The sequence below is a fragment of the Cyprinodon variegatus genome, unplaced genomic scaffold (genome assembly GCF_000732505.1).
Source record: "Cyprinodon variegatus isolate N-32 unplaced genomic scaffold, C_variegatus-1.0 Scaffold158, whole genome shotgun sequence".
In the NCBI taxonomy this organism is placed as follows: domain Eukaryota; kingdom Metazoa; phylum Chordata; class Actinopteri; order Cyprinodontiformes; family Cyprinodontidae; genus Cyprinodon; species Cyprinodon variegatus.
In genome coordinates this window covers 504134-518236 of record NW_015150611.1, presented here as the reverse complement: position 1 = coordinate 518236, position 14103 = coordinate 504134, and the positions used below count along the sequence as shown (strand labels likewise).

General features: G+C 37.5%; 2 protein-coding genes across 2 annotated transcripts in view; one reads left to right on the top strand and one right to left on the bottom strand.

The window, feature by feature from the left end:
* Nucleotides 1–1966, bottom strand: part of LOC107086627 — a 5474-nt gene extending 3508 nt beyond the window's left edge. Inside the window, exon 1 of the mRNA XM_015377706.1 lies at nt 1883–1966. The gene's annotated coding sequence lies outside the window, so the exon portion shown is untranslated. The remainder of the gene's footprint in view (nt 1–1882) is intronic.
* The window catches only part of ppih (peptidylprolyl isomerase H (cyclophilin H)), a 36786-nt gene that overhangs the window by 15378 nt on the left and 7305 nt on the right, over nt 1–14103 (top strand). Inside the window, exons 2-4 of the mRNA XM_015377707.1 lie at nt 4629–4693; nt 4851–4874; nt 6373–6417. Of these exons, the coding sequence (XP_015233193.1) occupies nt 4629–4693; nt 4851–4874; nt 6373–6417 (134 nt within the window). The remainder of the gene's footprint in view (nt 1–4628; nt 4694–4850; nt 4875–6372; nt 6418–14103) is intronic.

The following is a 14103-nucleotide window of genomic DNA, read 5'->3' as shown; positions in this document are numbered from 1 at the left end:
AAAGTCAGAATTCTGAGAATAAAGTCAGAATTCTGACATTAAAGTCAGAATTCTGACTTTTTCCCCATACTATACTGAAATAAAATAAAAAAAATCAGTTAACTTTTTTTTTTTCAGTGGCCCTAATCCTCTTCCGTAGGATAGAGCATAAAACAAAATTTTTTACATATATTTTTCACAATCTAGAATGGGTCGCTCTGTTAGCTAAAGGAATGTTTTAGAGTCTCTATACACCATTTAACTAGTGACTGATTACTAAATTAGTTGACAATTATTTCAATAATAGATTAATCATGATTAATCTGATTAATTCTTTCAGCCCTAATCTACAAAAATTCAGATTTTGAACTTCTTGTTTACATACTATATTTACTCACCTCCTTTTAACTAAAGAAAAAGGCATTAGGCACAAATTCTTCCCTTTACAGCCTGACTTTGTGCTTTGTGTCACTTATTCTATCTACGGAAAACATGCACCTGAACATTTGTTTGGTGTGCCTGGAAATAACTTCCCTGACTTGATGTAGGAAAAAAATACTAATACATTAAAGATTGCTGAGCAGTCAGTAAGAAGGCCTAATTTAAAGTTTAGAGTCATTATGGTGCCAGTAAATTGTCCTTCAATTGCAATGTTTACACTGGCTTGCATTTCACCGTGGGTGGCGCAATCTCTTTTGGTATCACTTACATTTATAGAAAGTGTTGCAGTTGTTGCAGGAAAATCTGGAATTTGTTTTTCAGCCTGTTTGCTAACCGTTGTCTAACTAGATTTTTTCTTTTTCATTTTCTAGTTTTCAAATATAACAGATCTGTCCCTGTTATAATCAATCAAAAAATTATTTGTTTTCTTGTTATTTGCAGCTCTAAATCCTTTTTGATGAGTGGGATTTAGAGCAGGGTTTGTTGAGTGTTTTGCTACACTTAACACCTGATGAAGTCTATGATTAACTATTGCAACAGTCTTATGGCATGCTAAAGCTGTTGACATTAGAAAAAAGGTGTAAGAGCAATTTCCTCCTGCTCTTGAAACCTGACCTATCTTCTGCATGCCCACTGGGCTTCAAAGACAATAACATTGTAAAAGAAAAAAATAAATAATTTCAATTTTAGACCTTAAAATGCCTTTATTAAGTCCAAGATTTTCATTTTCTGCATTCCCTCTATTTTATTTTGGCAAAATTTAATGTGGAGTATAAATTGTTCTAATTAATTTTTTTATGGATAAAACTGATCATGAAAATGCACATATCAAGCATATATTTAAATTTTGTTGTGTAGATACTGTTAAGCCCAAAATAATGAATGCGCCTGAAAAATGTCAAATAATTTCCTAAAAACTTTCTGTCTAATTGAGAATCATGTGAGCATCTCTAAAATGTAAACGGAGTAGAAATAAGAGAAAAATATTCTGTTTTTACTCATTTAAGGTCATTAACTAGGACCGAGGGCAAAAACGGCTCTAAGGATTATAAAAGTTACTTCAAAAACAGAAATACAAATAAGTAAAACTTGAAATGTTTAATGGTTGGTGTTTTGGAGGCATGACACGAATTCTTTGTTTAGTCCATCAGGATAATTGTTGGTCCCCATGATTTGCATATTAGGATCCTAGTGTGAAAGAGACTAGTAGGTATACATTTTTTGAGTAAATGCTAAATTGCCTTCTGTGTTTCTCCACTTCAGATCTGTGTTACAATGTTTTTTTTTCCTGCTGCAGCCAATTTGATAACAATCAATCTTGTCACACCAGTATAGTAAGACTTGTAGCGCATATAAAACTTTAGCCTCGGTCACTCGTAAAGGTAATCCTCCAATGCCCTTTATCAAATAACTTTTAAGGTGTCTGACTAAATGTAAATCGAGATGATCATTGAGACTCTACCTTTCTGCCAGGTGTTTTTGTTCTGTAGTTCAGGGAGCTTCAGCAGAGATGCCCATCTAGCAGGAAGCTGTGCATTGCTTGTTCTTCTGAGAATATTATCCTCAGGTGGAGTGGTTTCTCTTTTAAAGACCTCCTCCTATGGCTCCTCCTATTTCAGATTAGTTTCAAATTACAAAGGGAAACCTTTTTTTTCTGTGAATTTCTAAAAGGTAACTCCTACTCAGGATGATTAGCTTTTCCTTTGGTTTGTTGTTCAGGTTGTGTGGGTGAAATCACGCCCTGTTGGTGGGCTTTGTTGATTACAGGTAAGTTCCTAGAAAAGGACACTGATTTTGAATGTTAAAAGTCTGAGGTTACTTCTTAGAAAATCCTATTTTTATTAGAAAGTTCTAATAGTTTACCCTTAGTTAGGGATGGGGCCGTGGATGAATTCCTGGAGTTTTTCTGCAACCTAATAAAGAAAACTCATTTTCTCTCTTCTATGTATAAAAGCTGCATCTTCTTCTTGAATTCACTTGTGCCTTTGTTTACAACTTTACTTTTCTTTACTAAACAAAGACCTAGAGACAAAAAAACTTGTTCACATCCTTCTATGACAGGTTTTGTTAAAGGTTGGCGTTTTACACCTTGTACTGTCTAAGAGCAGTGATCCAGTTTTTGTTTAACTCTGAGCGATTTGCATTTAAAGGAGAGGCTTTTGCAATGTTGTCGTCTAGAAAGTGCTCTATCCAGTGTGGATTTATTACAACACACAGACACACAGTGTTGTACTGCCAGTGGCACTGTGGCTGTCCTTTATCATCACGCTGCCACTAAATGTTTATCCAATATATACGAAAGCAAAGTACAAAGACAATTTGTGTGCCACTAAGTTCAAAGTCATGTCCATTTTTTTTTTTTTACATGTCATTTATGCTGTTTTTTTATAGCTGGTAATTATGAAAGAACCAAGAAATTATCTTTGCATTTCATCTTTATTGTGGCGGCTGTAACTAACTAATTCTAGTGCATTAGGGTTTAGTACAAGACAAAATTAAAAAGCTAATTTATCATAGTTGCATGAATTTGGTTTCTAATGCGCTTGACAAAAGATGATGGCAGCCCATGCCGCTGAGGTGAAACCAAACACTGGACACAGTAGCAATGAATCACACATCTCTGCTAGAAATATGATTTGGTTTAAAAATCGTAGGGATTTAGACATTTTCATAGCAGTCCATCAAAGACAAGTCATCAAGGATGAAGAACCAGAAGATTTTAGTGGAATTGACTAAAACCTTATAATGCAGGAAGGCCAGGTGCAGCTAAAATGTTTCCTCCGCGGTTAGAGGTTGTAGATTGCAGCATGTTGTAAGCGCTCCTATAAGTGGTCATTCTAACCTGTTGCTAATCAGTTGAGGGGCCATGACACAATGATGCATTTTTCTGTGTCTTGTCACTAGATCGACTGATACAGATTTTTCTTTTTTTTTTTTTATACCAGGCCCTGAGAGAAATATTTGCTCTCCTTATTTAGAGCAACACTTAACTCCTGGACCAGATACCTGTAACTTAAAATACAATGATAATATATACATTTTTTTTAACAAAGCTGATGTTGCTTTTTCTTAATCATGATCAGGTTCATTTTTGCACCCATTTAATGCAGCTTGATGACTACTTTTATGAAGTTTAACTATGCACACTTGACCAATTATTTTACAAAATCTACCAGGTAGGTCTAGCCTCTATAGTATTTAATGAGAATTTGCCACAAACATTTATCAAGTAAAAATGTGTGACATGTTTGAGCCCTATTGGGATCATGCATTTATTTCAACGTTTGCTTTAACCCACTGTGATGCTGAGACAAATTGAACCAGTCCTTATCTTTGCCTTTGTAGCCGACACTGAAACCTTTGGCTTAAAACAGAGATACGAAATTGCGCATACTTTCTAGTCAAATGCTTATCTATAGCACAGTTAAATTAACACAACAATGAGTTTCCAGTTATATGTGTCTATTTAAGTCCTTTCCTGAGCTGAAGGGCTTCTGGTTTGCATTCCCTTTGTAGAAAAGCTTAATAGCCAATAATAAAATAAAATATATATATATTTTTTACTGCAATATTGTCAATGCATACTTTTTAAGGATGTAAAATAAATATTGTGTCCTTAATATTTGCGGTCATTTCTTATCTCTAAGCAGGTGTGCACAATCATAAAATTTTTTTGAAGGTTTCTGCAAAATGTATTTGTTCTGTGATGGTATATTTACACAATAAAGTAGCTGATATAAACCATCATCTTGTTTTAGCAAGATAGTGGTTTACATGTAGGTTTTGAGAAGAATATTTGGATGAAATTAAATTATTAGTTTGTAAAGAATGTTTTTTTTTTTTTCATGTAAAAATATAATTTTCGATCTGCATATGTAGCTGCTGTATCGTTCATAGTAAAGATTTCTCAATTTTTAGATCCTTTTGTAGTTGAGCAGTCTGTTATTGTTGTGCTGGTGCTTTATTTGGTTTTGTTTCAGACTTTTCTCTTAAAATGAAAGTTACGTCACCTTATATTTGTTGCTGCTGTTTGGTTCCCACCTCTACACTCACTAAACCAGTCTGACCAGCGTGTTACATGAATTATTAAACCTATCATTTTATCAGTGGTGTGTACAAATTTTTTGATCCATCGTAGTTAATAAACATGTGATAACTTTACTCCTTTTTTCATCCTTGCACTCAACATTATGTCAACTGTGTGGCAGGATGTTGGACGCATGAAGATTGAGCTGTTTGCTGATGTGGTTCCAAAGACTGCAGAAAACTTCCGGTAAGGAAAATGCCCTTTAATGAACAGTACCTTATCGTTTTTTTGTTGTCATTATTTTTGTCTGTAGTTTAGTTATTTTTACATGTAAAAAGTATAATGCAATTTATTTTAACCATGTTGATCCTTATTTTATAATTCTTTTCATAATCCCTAACAGGCAGTTCTGCACAGGAGAGTTCAGGTAAGGTTGCTTTATACAGCACTACTATATTCAAACAGCTCCACCCACACTGTTTGGCCATTCTTAAGAGTGAATTTGTGTTAAAGATGTTAAATAAACTCATTTTAATTGTAATTACCTGATCCTACAGTTAACATTTTTGAAGAATCCAGTATTTAATTTGCTTTCATCTTATCTCTGGTTGAGAAATTTCCACATTTTTGCACATTCTCTCTAGAACGAGGGCACTTAGATGTTTGCTCCCTAGCTCATCCCACACCTTTTCTAGTATTTAGTTGGTATGTCTCTGTGGTTAGTTAGCCAAATGTTTTGGATCTTGAAGCCAAATGCTAGCCACTTTCTCCTATTAAAAAAAAATTAATACCTCTTTTCAAATTCAGAGACATTCAAATTAAGATCTAGGTAAATATATGGAAACCATCTTCAATTAATGGTTTTCATCCATTTTGAACTAGATTATCATGTACAGGCCATATATCGAAACCAGCAGGTTCCTTAATCTTTTGGTAATAGTATATATTTGCCATTAATTTGGTTTCATTTGTAAAGGAAAGCTCTGTGTTTACAACTTTAAGCTGTTTCTCCCCGATTCTTTCCTGAGAAGAGATTCCTCGAGACAAACTCTTTGAATAACACTTCATAATGTATAAGTATTAAAAAACTATAAGGCATGAAAACATATTTTGACAGAAATTGTAATCTTACTAAGACCAGAGAATTTGCTTAGGGTTACAGAAGTCTGTGCTTACCAACTGGGCTCGCTTGTTGTTTAGGCCCTGAATCAGAGTTAAAGAAGCATTTTATGCAACTCCAGTATCACACCCTGCCACATCATTATATCATATATGTTTGTAAACAAGAAGACATCCATGATTTCAGGTGTATCAAAATATTACACTATGTTCTTAGATAAAGGACACTGCTCTCATTCCATTCCCAAACCTTTGCTACATACATAATGGAGACGATAGTTCTGTAACACATGTATAGGTCAACACAAAAATGAAAACCTTTTTTTTTTTTTTTTTTATGAAATATGTTCAATAAACACCACTCTCACTGGATTACATCTTATTTAATAGTCTGATTTTTTTTTTTTTTTTTTTACAAAGTGTTTCTGGAAGCAGTTGCTTTTGATAAGTAATGGCAGCTGCACTTAATCCCCTCCTGGTATTTCAAACTGAAAGGTTTGATCAGACTATGTGACATAATGGCTGCTATAAAAAATTCTGAAAGTTTATGGCCTTTCGTAATACAAGTTAAACATTAAAACAAACAAAAAGACATGGTCACTAATGATTTGTGTGGTATTTTATTAAATGATTTTTGTTTTTAGCCAAAACAATCATCATAAATTTTATCATAAAAAGATAAAAAAGAATCCATTGTTGCTGGAGGGCAAGATGTGTATCATTCTTAAACCGCCACACAAATTCCCCAAGCTGCATTAATGTCAATCATGGTTTCATCCAGTTTCTCTCCTCCCTCTGCCCTGCAGGAAGGATGGTGTCCCAATTGGTTATAAAGGCTGCACTTTCCACAGGTATGTAACCAAGCATTGGGTCTCTTCTATAAGATGCGCCAGACCAATCTAGACATGCTAATCTAATGCATAAGAGTTCCTAATGGGGACGTTTTCAGAAAGAATAGCTGACCTGAGATACTCTGAGTAATTCTTTTTTTGTTTTGTTTTTTTGAGTTTTTACGGCCATAGTGGCTATTTTTTGGGACAGTTGGCTGACAGGAAAGTGTGTAAAAATATAATAATATAAAAAAAAAAAAAAAGTGTGTATGAGAGAAGGGGAGAGACATGTGTATGAGGTGCCCCCAGGGACATAAATCTGAATTAACTTCCATATACACATATTAATTTAAACACTTCCATATAATATACTAAAAAAACATGCATAAACAATAGTGAAAAGCTCTCACATAAACTAGTGAAAACATTTACCTCTTATATAACCTAATGAAGATCTTGCACAAACACTAGTGAAAAGCTCTCACATAAACTACCGTATTTTCATGACCATAACGTGCACCGTACTAAAAGGCGCACTCTCATTTATGTGTGCCATTTCTGTATTTAACACACACATAAGGCGCACCGGACTATAGGGCGTGGGTTTTATATACAGGTACATGTCCTCTACTACGTTTAAATACCTCTACTGCGTATTTAAAAATAGAGCGGGAGCAAAACTGAGTATGATTGTGCTTTATTCATGTATTTATTACAAAGTATTAATCAAACCTGGCCGTGAGCAGCAAAGCTGCTTTAGCCGCGCGTCAGAACTAACTGGTACAAGCAGCAAAAATGAAGCAGCAGACGCGTGAATGTAGCATTACTTTGAACGGCCGGTTCACACCGATGTCGAGCGGTTGAAGTTCTTTTGTCAGACCTCCCGGAATAACAGCAAGCACAGGGTTAATTTGTTTCACCATGTTTTTCACATTGACTGTGAGATGGGCACGCATGGAGTCACAGATTGGAGTCACCTCCCTCAGCCCCTCTTTCATCATCTCCTCAATGAGGAGATGATTAGTCCTGCATAAAGCACATACCTGTTCTTTTATACACAATCCACGCCCACACTTCCCCCTTTAACGTTCTCATGGTGGTCTCAAACGTCCGCATTAACAACACACATAGGGCGCGCCGCACATTTTGAGGGAAAAAAATATGTTTATATGCGCCTTATAGTCGTGAAAATACGGTACTAAAAAGCTTTCACATACACTACTAAAAAGCTTCCATACATACTAGTAAAAAGCTTTCACATACACTACTGAAATGCTATTTGCGGATTCAGATGAAAACGGAAGGCATTTCAGCATCACAAGATTTGTGACTTTCCAGAAAACACTGTATGTGTTTATATTGTAAGGTACATTGTTAGAAATACTTAAAATGAGACAGTTTTTGAAAGAAAGAAATAATTTTCCTTTGCCGATCTGAGCTAAAAAGAAAGAAATACTCAGGGATACCTCTAAAAACCCTGCTACTGAGCGCGGTAATTTCATGGAGTAATTTGTTGTCATAAGTTTACTCAGAATAATGGCTTACTATAACTTTCTGAAACAGAAAATCCTGAGTTTAAAATAATTTTCCCCAGAACATAGTTTGGTTTGCCTCTGACCTTGTTTGGCAAAATGGAATGTAATGTTTTTTGCTAAGACAACATTAGCAGAAAACGGATTATACTCAAGTACCATAAAAACAATAAAATATGGGACAATACAGGCCTCAGTAAATTGATGATGGTACCATATGTGTTAATATTGACAAAAGTTTAAACAGAATGAACTAGATGGTCGTGGTTGAAAATTGACATTTCAACTTCACATTCTTTTCTGTTAAGATAACCCTCTCACAACAAAAGGATTAGCACTTGTGCTTTGTCAGGATAGTATGGATGTGTCTGTCTTTCTAAATTTGCATAAGTCATACTCACCAAACAGGTAAAGTCTGAGAGCATAGTTAACGGCAGCAGAATCTACCTTTGAACAGTCTGGAAGACACATCAGTTTGCTTTCTTCCTTCTTTTTTTGTATTCCGAGTCTATATGTCTATATAGAAGGCTAATTTTCTCTGTAAGATTCCCTTTTATTTTTATCTTAGATGTTGGGTGTTGATATAATATTTCAATAATTCAAACTGATTTATCCTTGAATCCCATTTTCCTCAAGATGTAGTACAAAAGTTCCAATTTACAGTCAAAAGCTATTTCTGCTTATACACTAAGCAGCACCGTACTCCATTTTTCTCTCTACTTATTCTATGATATTATACCTGCTGTCCTTTTATGAACCCTGTCTGATCTTCATCTATTAATTCTGATATAAAAGTGTTTCTTTTTTTCAGTTTCTTCAGGTTTATTGGTTATTATATTGGTTTAAAGGTCTAAAATTTTAAAACTTGTTTTTGTTGATTGCTGTTTTCTGTTGTGGTGAAGAGAGAGCTGAGCTCTCGATTTACTGGTCGATCTACTTTCCTACTCTCATCTATGGTCATGAGATTCCAGATACAAGCGGCTGAAATTAGTTTTCTCCGTAGTGTGTCTGGGCTCTCTGTTAGAGATAGGGTGAGGAGCTCGGTCATCCGGGGATGACTCAGAGTAGAGCCGCTGCTCCTCCACATCGAGAGGAGCCAGTTGAGGTGGCTCGGGCATCTGATTAGGATGCCTCCGGGATGTCTCCTTGGTGAGGTGTTCCAGGCACTTCCCACCGGGAGGAGGCCCAGGACACGCTGGAGGGACTATGTTCCTCGGCTGGCCTGGGAGCTCCTTGGGATTCTCCCAGAGGAGCTGGCCCAAGTGGCTGGAGAGAGGGACGTCTGGGCCTCCCTACTGAAACTGCTACCACTGCGACCCGACCCCGGATTAGTGGAAGAAGATGGAAGAATGGGTGGATGTTTTTTTAACGTTTTAGCTAAAAGTTTTGTAGATCGGGGACCCATCTCTTAGCAACTCTGTCTTAAAGATATATGTATTAGTTTTCCCATTCTTCCTCATCCAGGTTATGTATGTTTTATTTTATTTATTTATTTATTTATTTTTTCAGGAATTGCTGCTCCAATTTCTTAATTGTTTTTAGAATATCCCTCAACCAGATTGTCTCAAACATGGCTACGTATGATAAAGTTGTCAGTGAGCTGAGACATTTAGCAACTGTTTTTGAAAACAATGCTGATGCTTGAGTTTCTGAAAAGGGGGACCCTTATTTTTTTCGGGGGTCAGCTGCTTGGCCGCTGACTGAACCGGACCGGGCATTCGAACCGAGCCATCAGCTCTGGGGCTGGTCGGGGTCCGGGTCCGGAGCCAGCCGGGGATGGAGCAAACTAACCCAGTCAGTAGCCCAGCAGGCCCCCTAGCCTAGTCCAAACAAAAAAACAATATAGTCAATACTATAACGTTTGCATTGTTTTAAAAAACAGTTGCTAAATGTCTCAGCTCACTGACCAGTTCATCGTAGGTAGCCATGTGTGTTGCGACTGTGGCTATTGGCTGCTAACCAACCAATGGGGAGAAGTTGAGCCCTTAAGACACACCCCTACTTGTATGCATAATGATGCAGAAATGCATACAGAAATGTAAATACGACAAGCAGAAATAAATAGTGTTGAAGAAATAAATAGCATAAAAAAATACAAAGGAAGAATAAACCAGGCAAAAATATTTAAACATGCACATAAATAAATGCTTCAAAAAATAAGTAATAAATAAGTAAAGTTGAAGAATATAACAGACAATAAATAAGGTAATTATTGCAAAGGCAAATAAACAAAGAAGCTAATTTAAAGATATATATATATTTATGTCTCACTGTTTACTTTAATTTTTACCTACATTTGTATTTTTGCGGGGCAATTAATTGTATGCTTATTTATTTTTGGAGCATTTATTTATTTCTGTATTTATTTTTAGTTATGGCAGAGTTGGTCCTACATATAGAACAACAAAGCAGCAGAACAAAAATATTTGAACAGGTAAAACAAGTAGAATACTGAACAGCTGTCATGGGGCCGCTTCTACACATCCCCCATTAACCCTTTGGGTGGGTGGCCAGGGAGTCCTCACAGTCGGTGAGGGCATGCCTCCAAACTATTGGACCAGCCTATTATAGGATGATCAAATCTAGCATTTTCCAACATACTTTCTTTAACTCCCTTGTTGGTATTTGTGTTTGCATTGGTCCGAATATAAAATTAAATTACAACTGGATTAAGAGTATCTATATGCTAACATTAGATGTCACTAAGAACCTTCTGCAGGAACTTGTTACCTTCCACACTCGATGGACGACTTCGTTAAGTTCTCTGAAATTCCTGTAGTCTCTCACGTATGTGCTGCTTTAGCTTTGGGTCGCCATTACCCACTCGTTGCCATCCAACGTCGAAGCCCCTAGGGTATGGGTCAACATTTTCCAGGCCAAGGACCCTCAAACTGATGGCGAGATGGAGCAGGGGCCCCCTAATTACATATATTGTATGAAATTGTGTTATATCAAAATGGTCCTATAGTCACTCTATTACAGATGGGTGATTCCAGGTTGATGGGACAGGTGTTTTGAATGAAACGGTGCCCAGCTTGAAAGAGCTCCTGTGTGTCGCTGAATGTGTGAATTGATGACTGAAAGACATCTTTTGCCTCCATTTATCTGTTTACTACAGTGTGTTGAATTCGTGTTAATGTGCATTCAAAGACATTTGAATTTGTGGAATAGATTGTTGCAGGAATATAAAAAAAAAAGTCTAATCAACCAAAACGTTCACGACCCCCCATACAGTACCTCCATGGACCCCTTAGGTGTCGCTAGACCTCCACCCTAGGGTGTAGATCTCTGGCACTGCTGTAGCTTTGGTAACCGTCGCTGCAAAAGATGTGCATTTTGGTGTAAGGGTTCAGGAACCAAAATGCACTTTTCTTTCAGTACTTTTTTAATGGGAATATAGGTGCGTTGAACTTGCATTATTTCCGTTGGGTAGTCGTGGTCAAAGAAAATAGGTTTATGGGCCACAAAAATAATCTTCTCCCATGGTTTCTTCAGAATAATTTCTTTAACTTTAAATTCCAGAAAGGTTACCACAACTGTACTGGATCGTTCTCCTGGCTTAGTGTTAGGTTTAAGCAACCAAACACTCATCAAAAAACCTGGGGAAGAATGGCACGAAACATTAAATTATTTTTACTCGTGAGGAGAGCCGGCAAGAGGTGTCATCAGTTACAATCTCCCACCGTTCTGAAGCACCACTGCTGTCTTCCTCGCACTTTACTGGAAAAAGGGGACTCCCTAGTTACAAGAGATCAAGTCGCAACTCTAAAGGTATTTGTGGGGAGTGAGTTCCACCGTGATACAGGGATACACATACATTTCTTTATGCAGGCAGCAACCTTGAGTTATACATGTGAAGGAAAGGGATATTTTCACAAGAGTGTACTACAGATAATACAAAGAATAAAAAAGTTTAATACAGGATAAGATAAAATAAAATGAAATAGCTCCAACATGTCCCCCCATCTTTAATGTATTAACCATCTTCAGATTTTCACTTGAAACTCCACTTCACATGATTTCCAGCTTCAATACATTTACACTCAGACAGAAAAGGGAATTTCATGTCTATGCTGTTGCTCAGGTGGGACTGTTTACACTAGAGATGTCCCGATCCAGGTTTTTGCACTTCCGATCCGATACCGATATTGTTTTTGGACTTCCTATCCGAGCATGTATTTAAGTTTAAGTTAAAGTATTTAGCCTTAGTTGTAAGACTCATGTTGAAAAGGGTTTTAGTACTCTTGATAACATCTAGCCAGCTAAATTAGGTGAGATTGAATAAAACACAATGATTGGTAACAACAAACTTACCTGTTTATTAAGAGATAAACACAAACTGGACAAAATTACGAATAGCAATCTGAAATTGCACAGTGAGCAGTAAAACCGTAAACAGTTAAAGGTGCAAGTATTACTGTAAGTTTTAATAAAAATGCAAAACAGGGGAACACTGGCGCAAAATAGTGGAATGGATCGTTTCAATCGGCGAAACTGGAAAATACGGACCGGATTTTTTTTTTAAAACTGGATCGGTAGTCTGGATCGGCATTTTACATGCTTTGCCGATATGCATTTTTTTGCCAATATCGGCGTCCCGATCCGATACGTCGGATCGGGACAAGCCTAGTTTACACTGCTGGTATTTTCTTCTCCTGCAGCTCTTTTTCCAGCCTGGTGTTCTTCAGGACAGAAAGGCCATACAATGAGTTTTTCTCCTGCAGCTGTTTCTCCAGTGCTGCCAACAGCGCACTCTATCTTTTTAACTCTTTGTGCACGTTTGTGGCTTGGTTGACTTGGTCCAGCAGCTCTGTGTGGAGGTTTTGTTAGTGCGAAGCTCTTAGGGCCATCAAAGAAAGATAACTCCTCCCGGTCTCAGCTCAGGTGCTCCCCAAGACGCTCGGCTTCTCTCTTTCAGCCAAAGAGCAGCCCTGCTGTAGGTGCAGCGAAGCCAGCACTGCCTCCAGGCTGGCCAGCTCAGCCTGGCTCCACTGAGCTTCCCTCTGGCTCTGGGCCACCTAGTGCTCCTGGTCATGGGTCAGAACCCACAGCTCCTCAGACTCCCTACACAGGTATGCCACTCCCCTGGCCTCTACGTCTTGTTCTGAGAGCTGCTGCTCCATCCGGGAGGCTCTGCGTCCCGTCTCATCCACCTGGGCTCAGAGGTGAGCAGCAGCAGTCTTGGCTTGCCTCATGTCCTCCTGCAACTGACCAACAGTCTAGTTCTGCTTAGCTTTCTCTGCTAACAGCATATCAATAGCAATCCTGTTCTGGAAGACCATAAGGGTGATTGTAACCAGCTGATCACGAACCGCTTCAAAACCACTTTGTTTCCAATTGCCAGCCTTTGGAAATTATAATGGATGTATTTGATCCTGTCTACATTCTCACAGTAGTGCACCATCATTAGATGTCTCCACACCTCCATTGGAGACTGTGATGAAAATGTTTGGGGTATCAGAGACCTGGAAGTCAAATTAACAGTTGACAATCTGTTTTTTGTTCCATGTTGGAAGCACATACCAAAAAAGAAGAAGAATTATTGACACAAGTGTGAGCACAAACGGCAGATGGAACACTTTAACCAGTTCATCTTGACTGAAATTTCAACCCTGCTACTTGATTTGGTTTACATCTTTTTCTTCACTGACTTTCGGACTCTAAATGTCTGAGTTCATCCTATTATCAGACTTTTAATCACCTCCCCTGTCCGAGCTTTCAGACATAATGACTATTTTACAATGTGATAGATGAATCCAATTAGATCTCCCGGTTTCTTTAATCTGTTTTTTTATTTTTCCATTCATTCTTTCACTTAGTCCAACACTTTAAGGTGTTGTAAGCACAATGATTCTATAAATGTATGCGAAACAGTACTACTATCTTTTATTTCTATGTAGTTAACTAAATGTGTTCTATTATCACTATATATATCCTCTCAGGAATGTCATATCTAGGAATAATGTCCTTTACCCCCACTAAAGCACCTGGATGCTTAGCTGGAAATGGTTCTAACCATTTTGAAAATCCATCTATTATGACTAGGGATGAAACGGTTTATGAAAACCGTCCGAACCGTTCGGTTCGCGTGTTGCGTTCGGTTCATGCGCTGCTCCTTTTTCTCATAGGGGAAGCGTGTTCACTCCAGAGCAGAAGTGGCGGTACTGCGACCAAA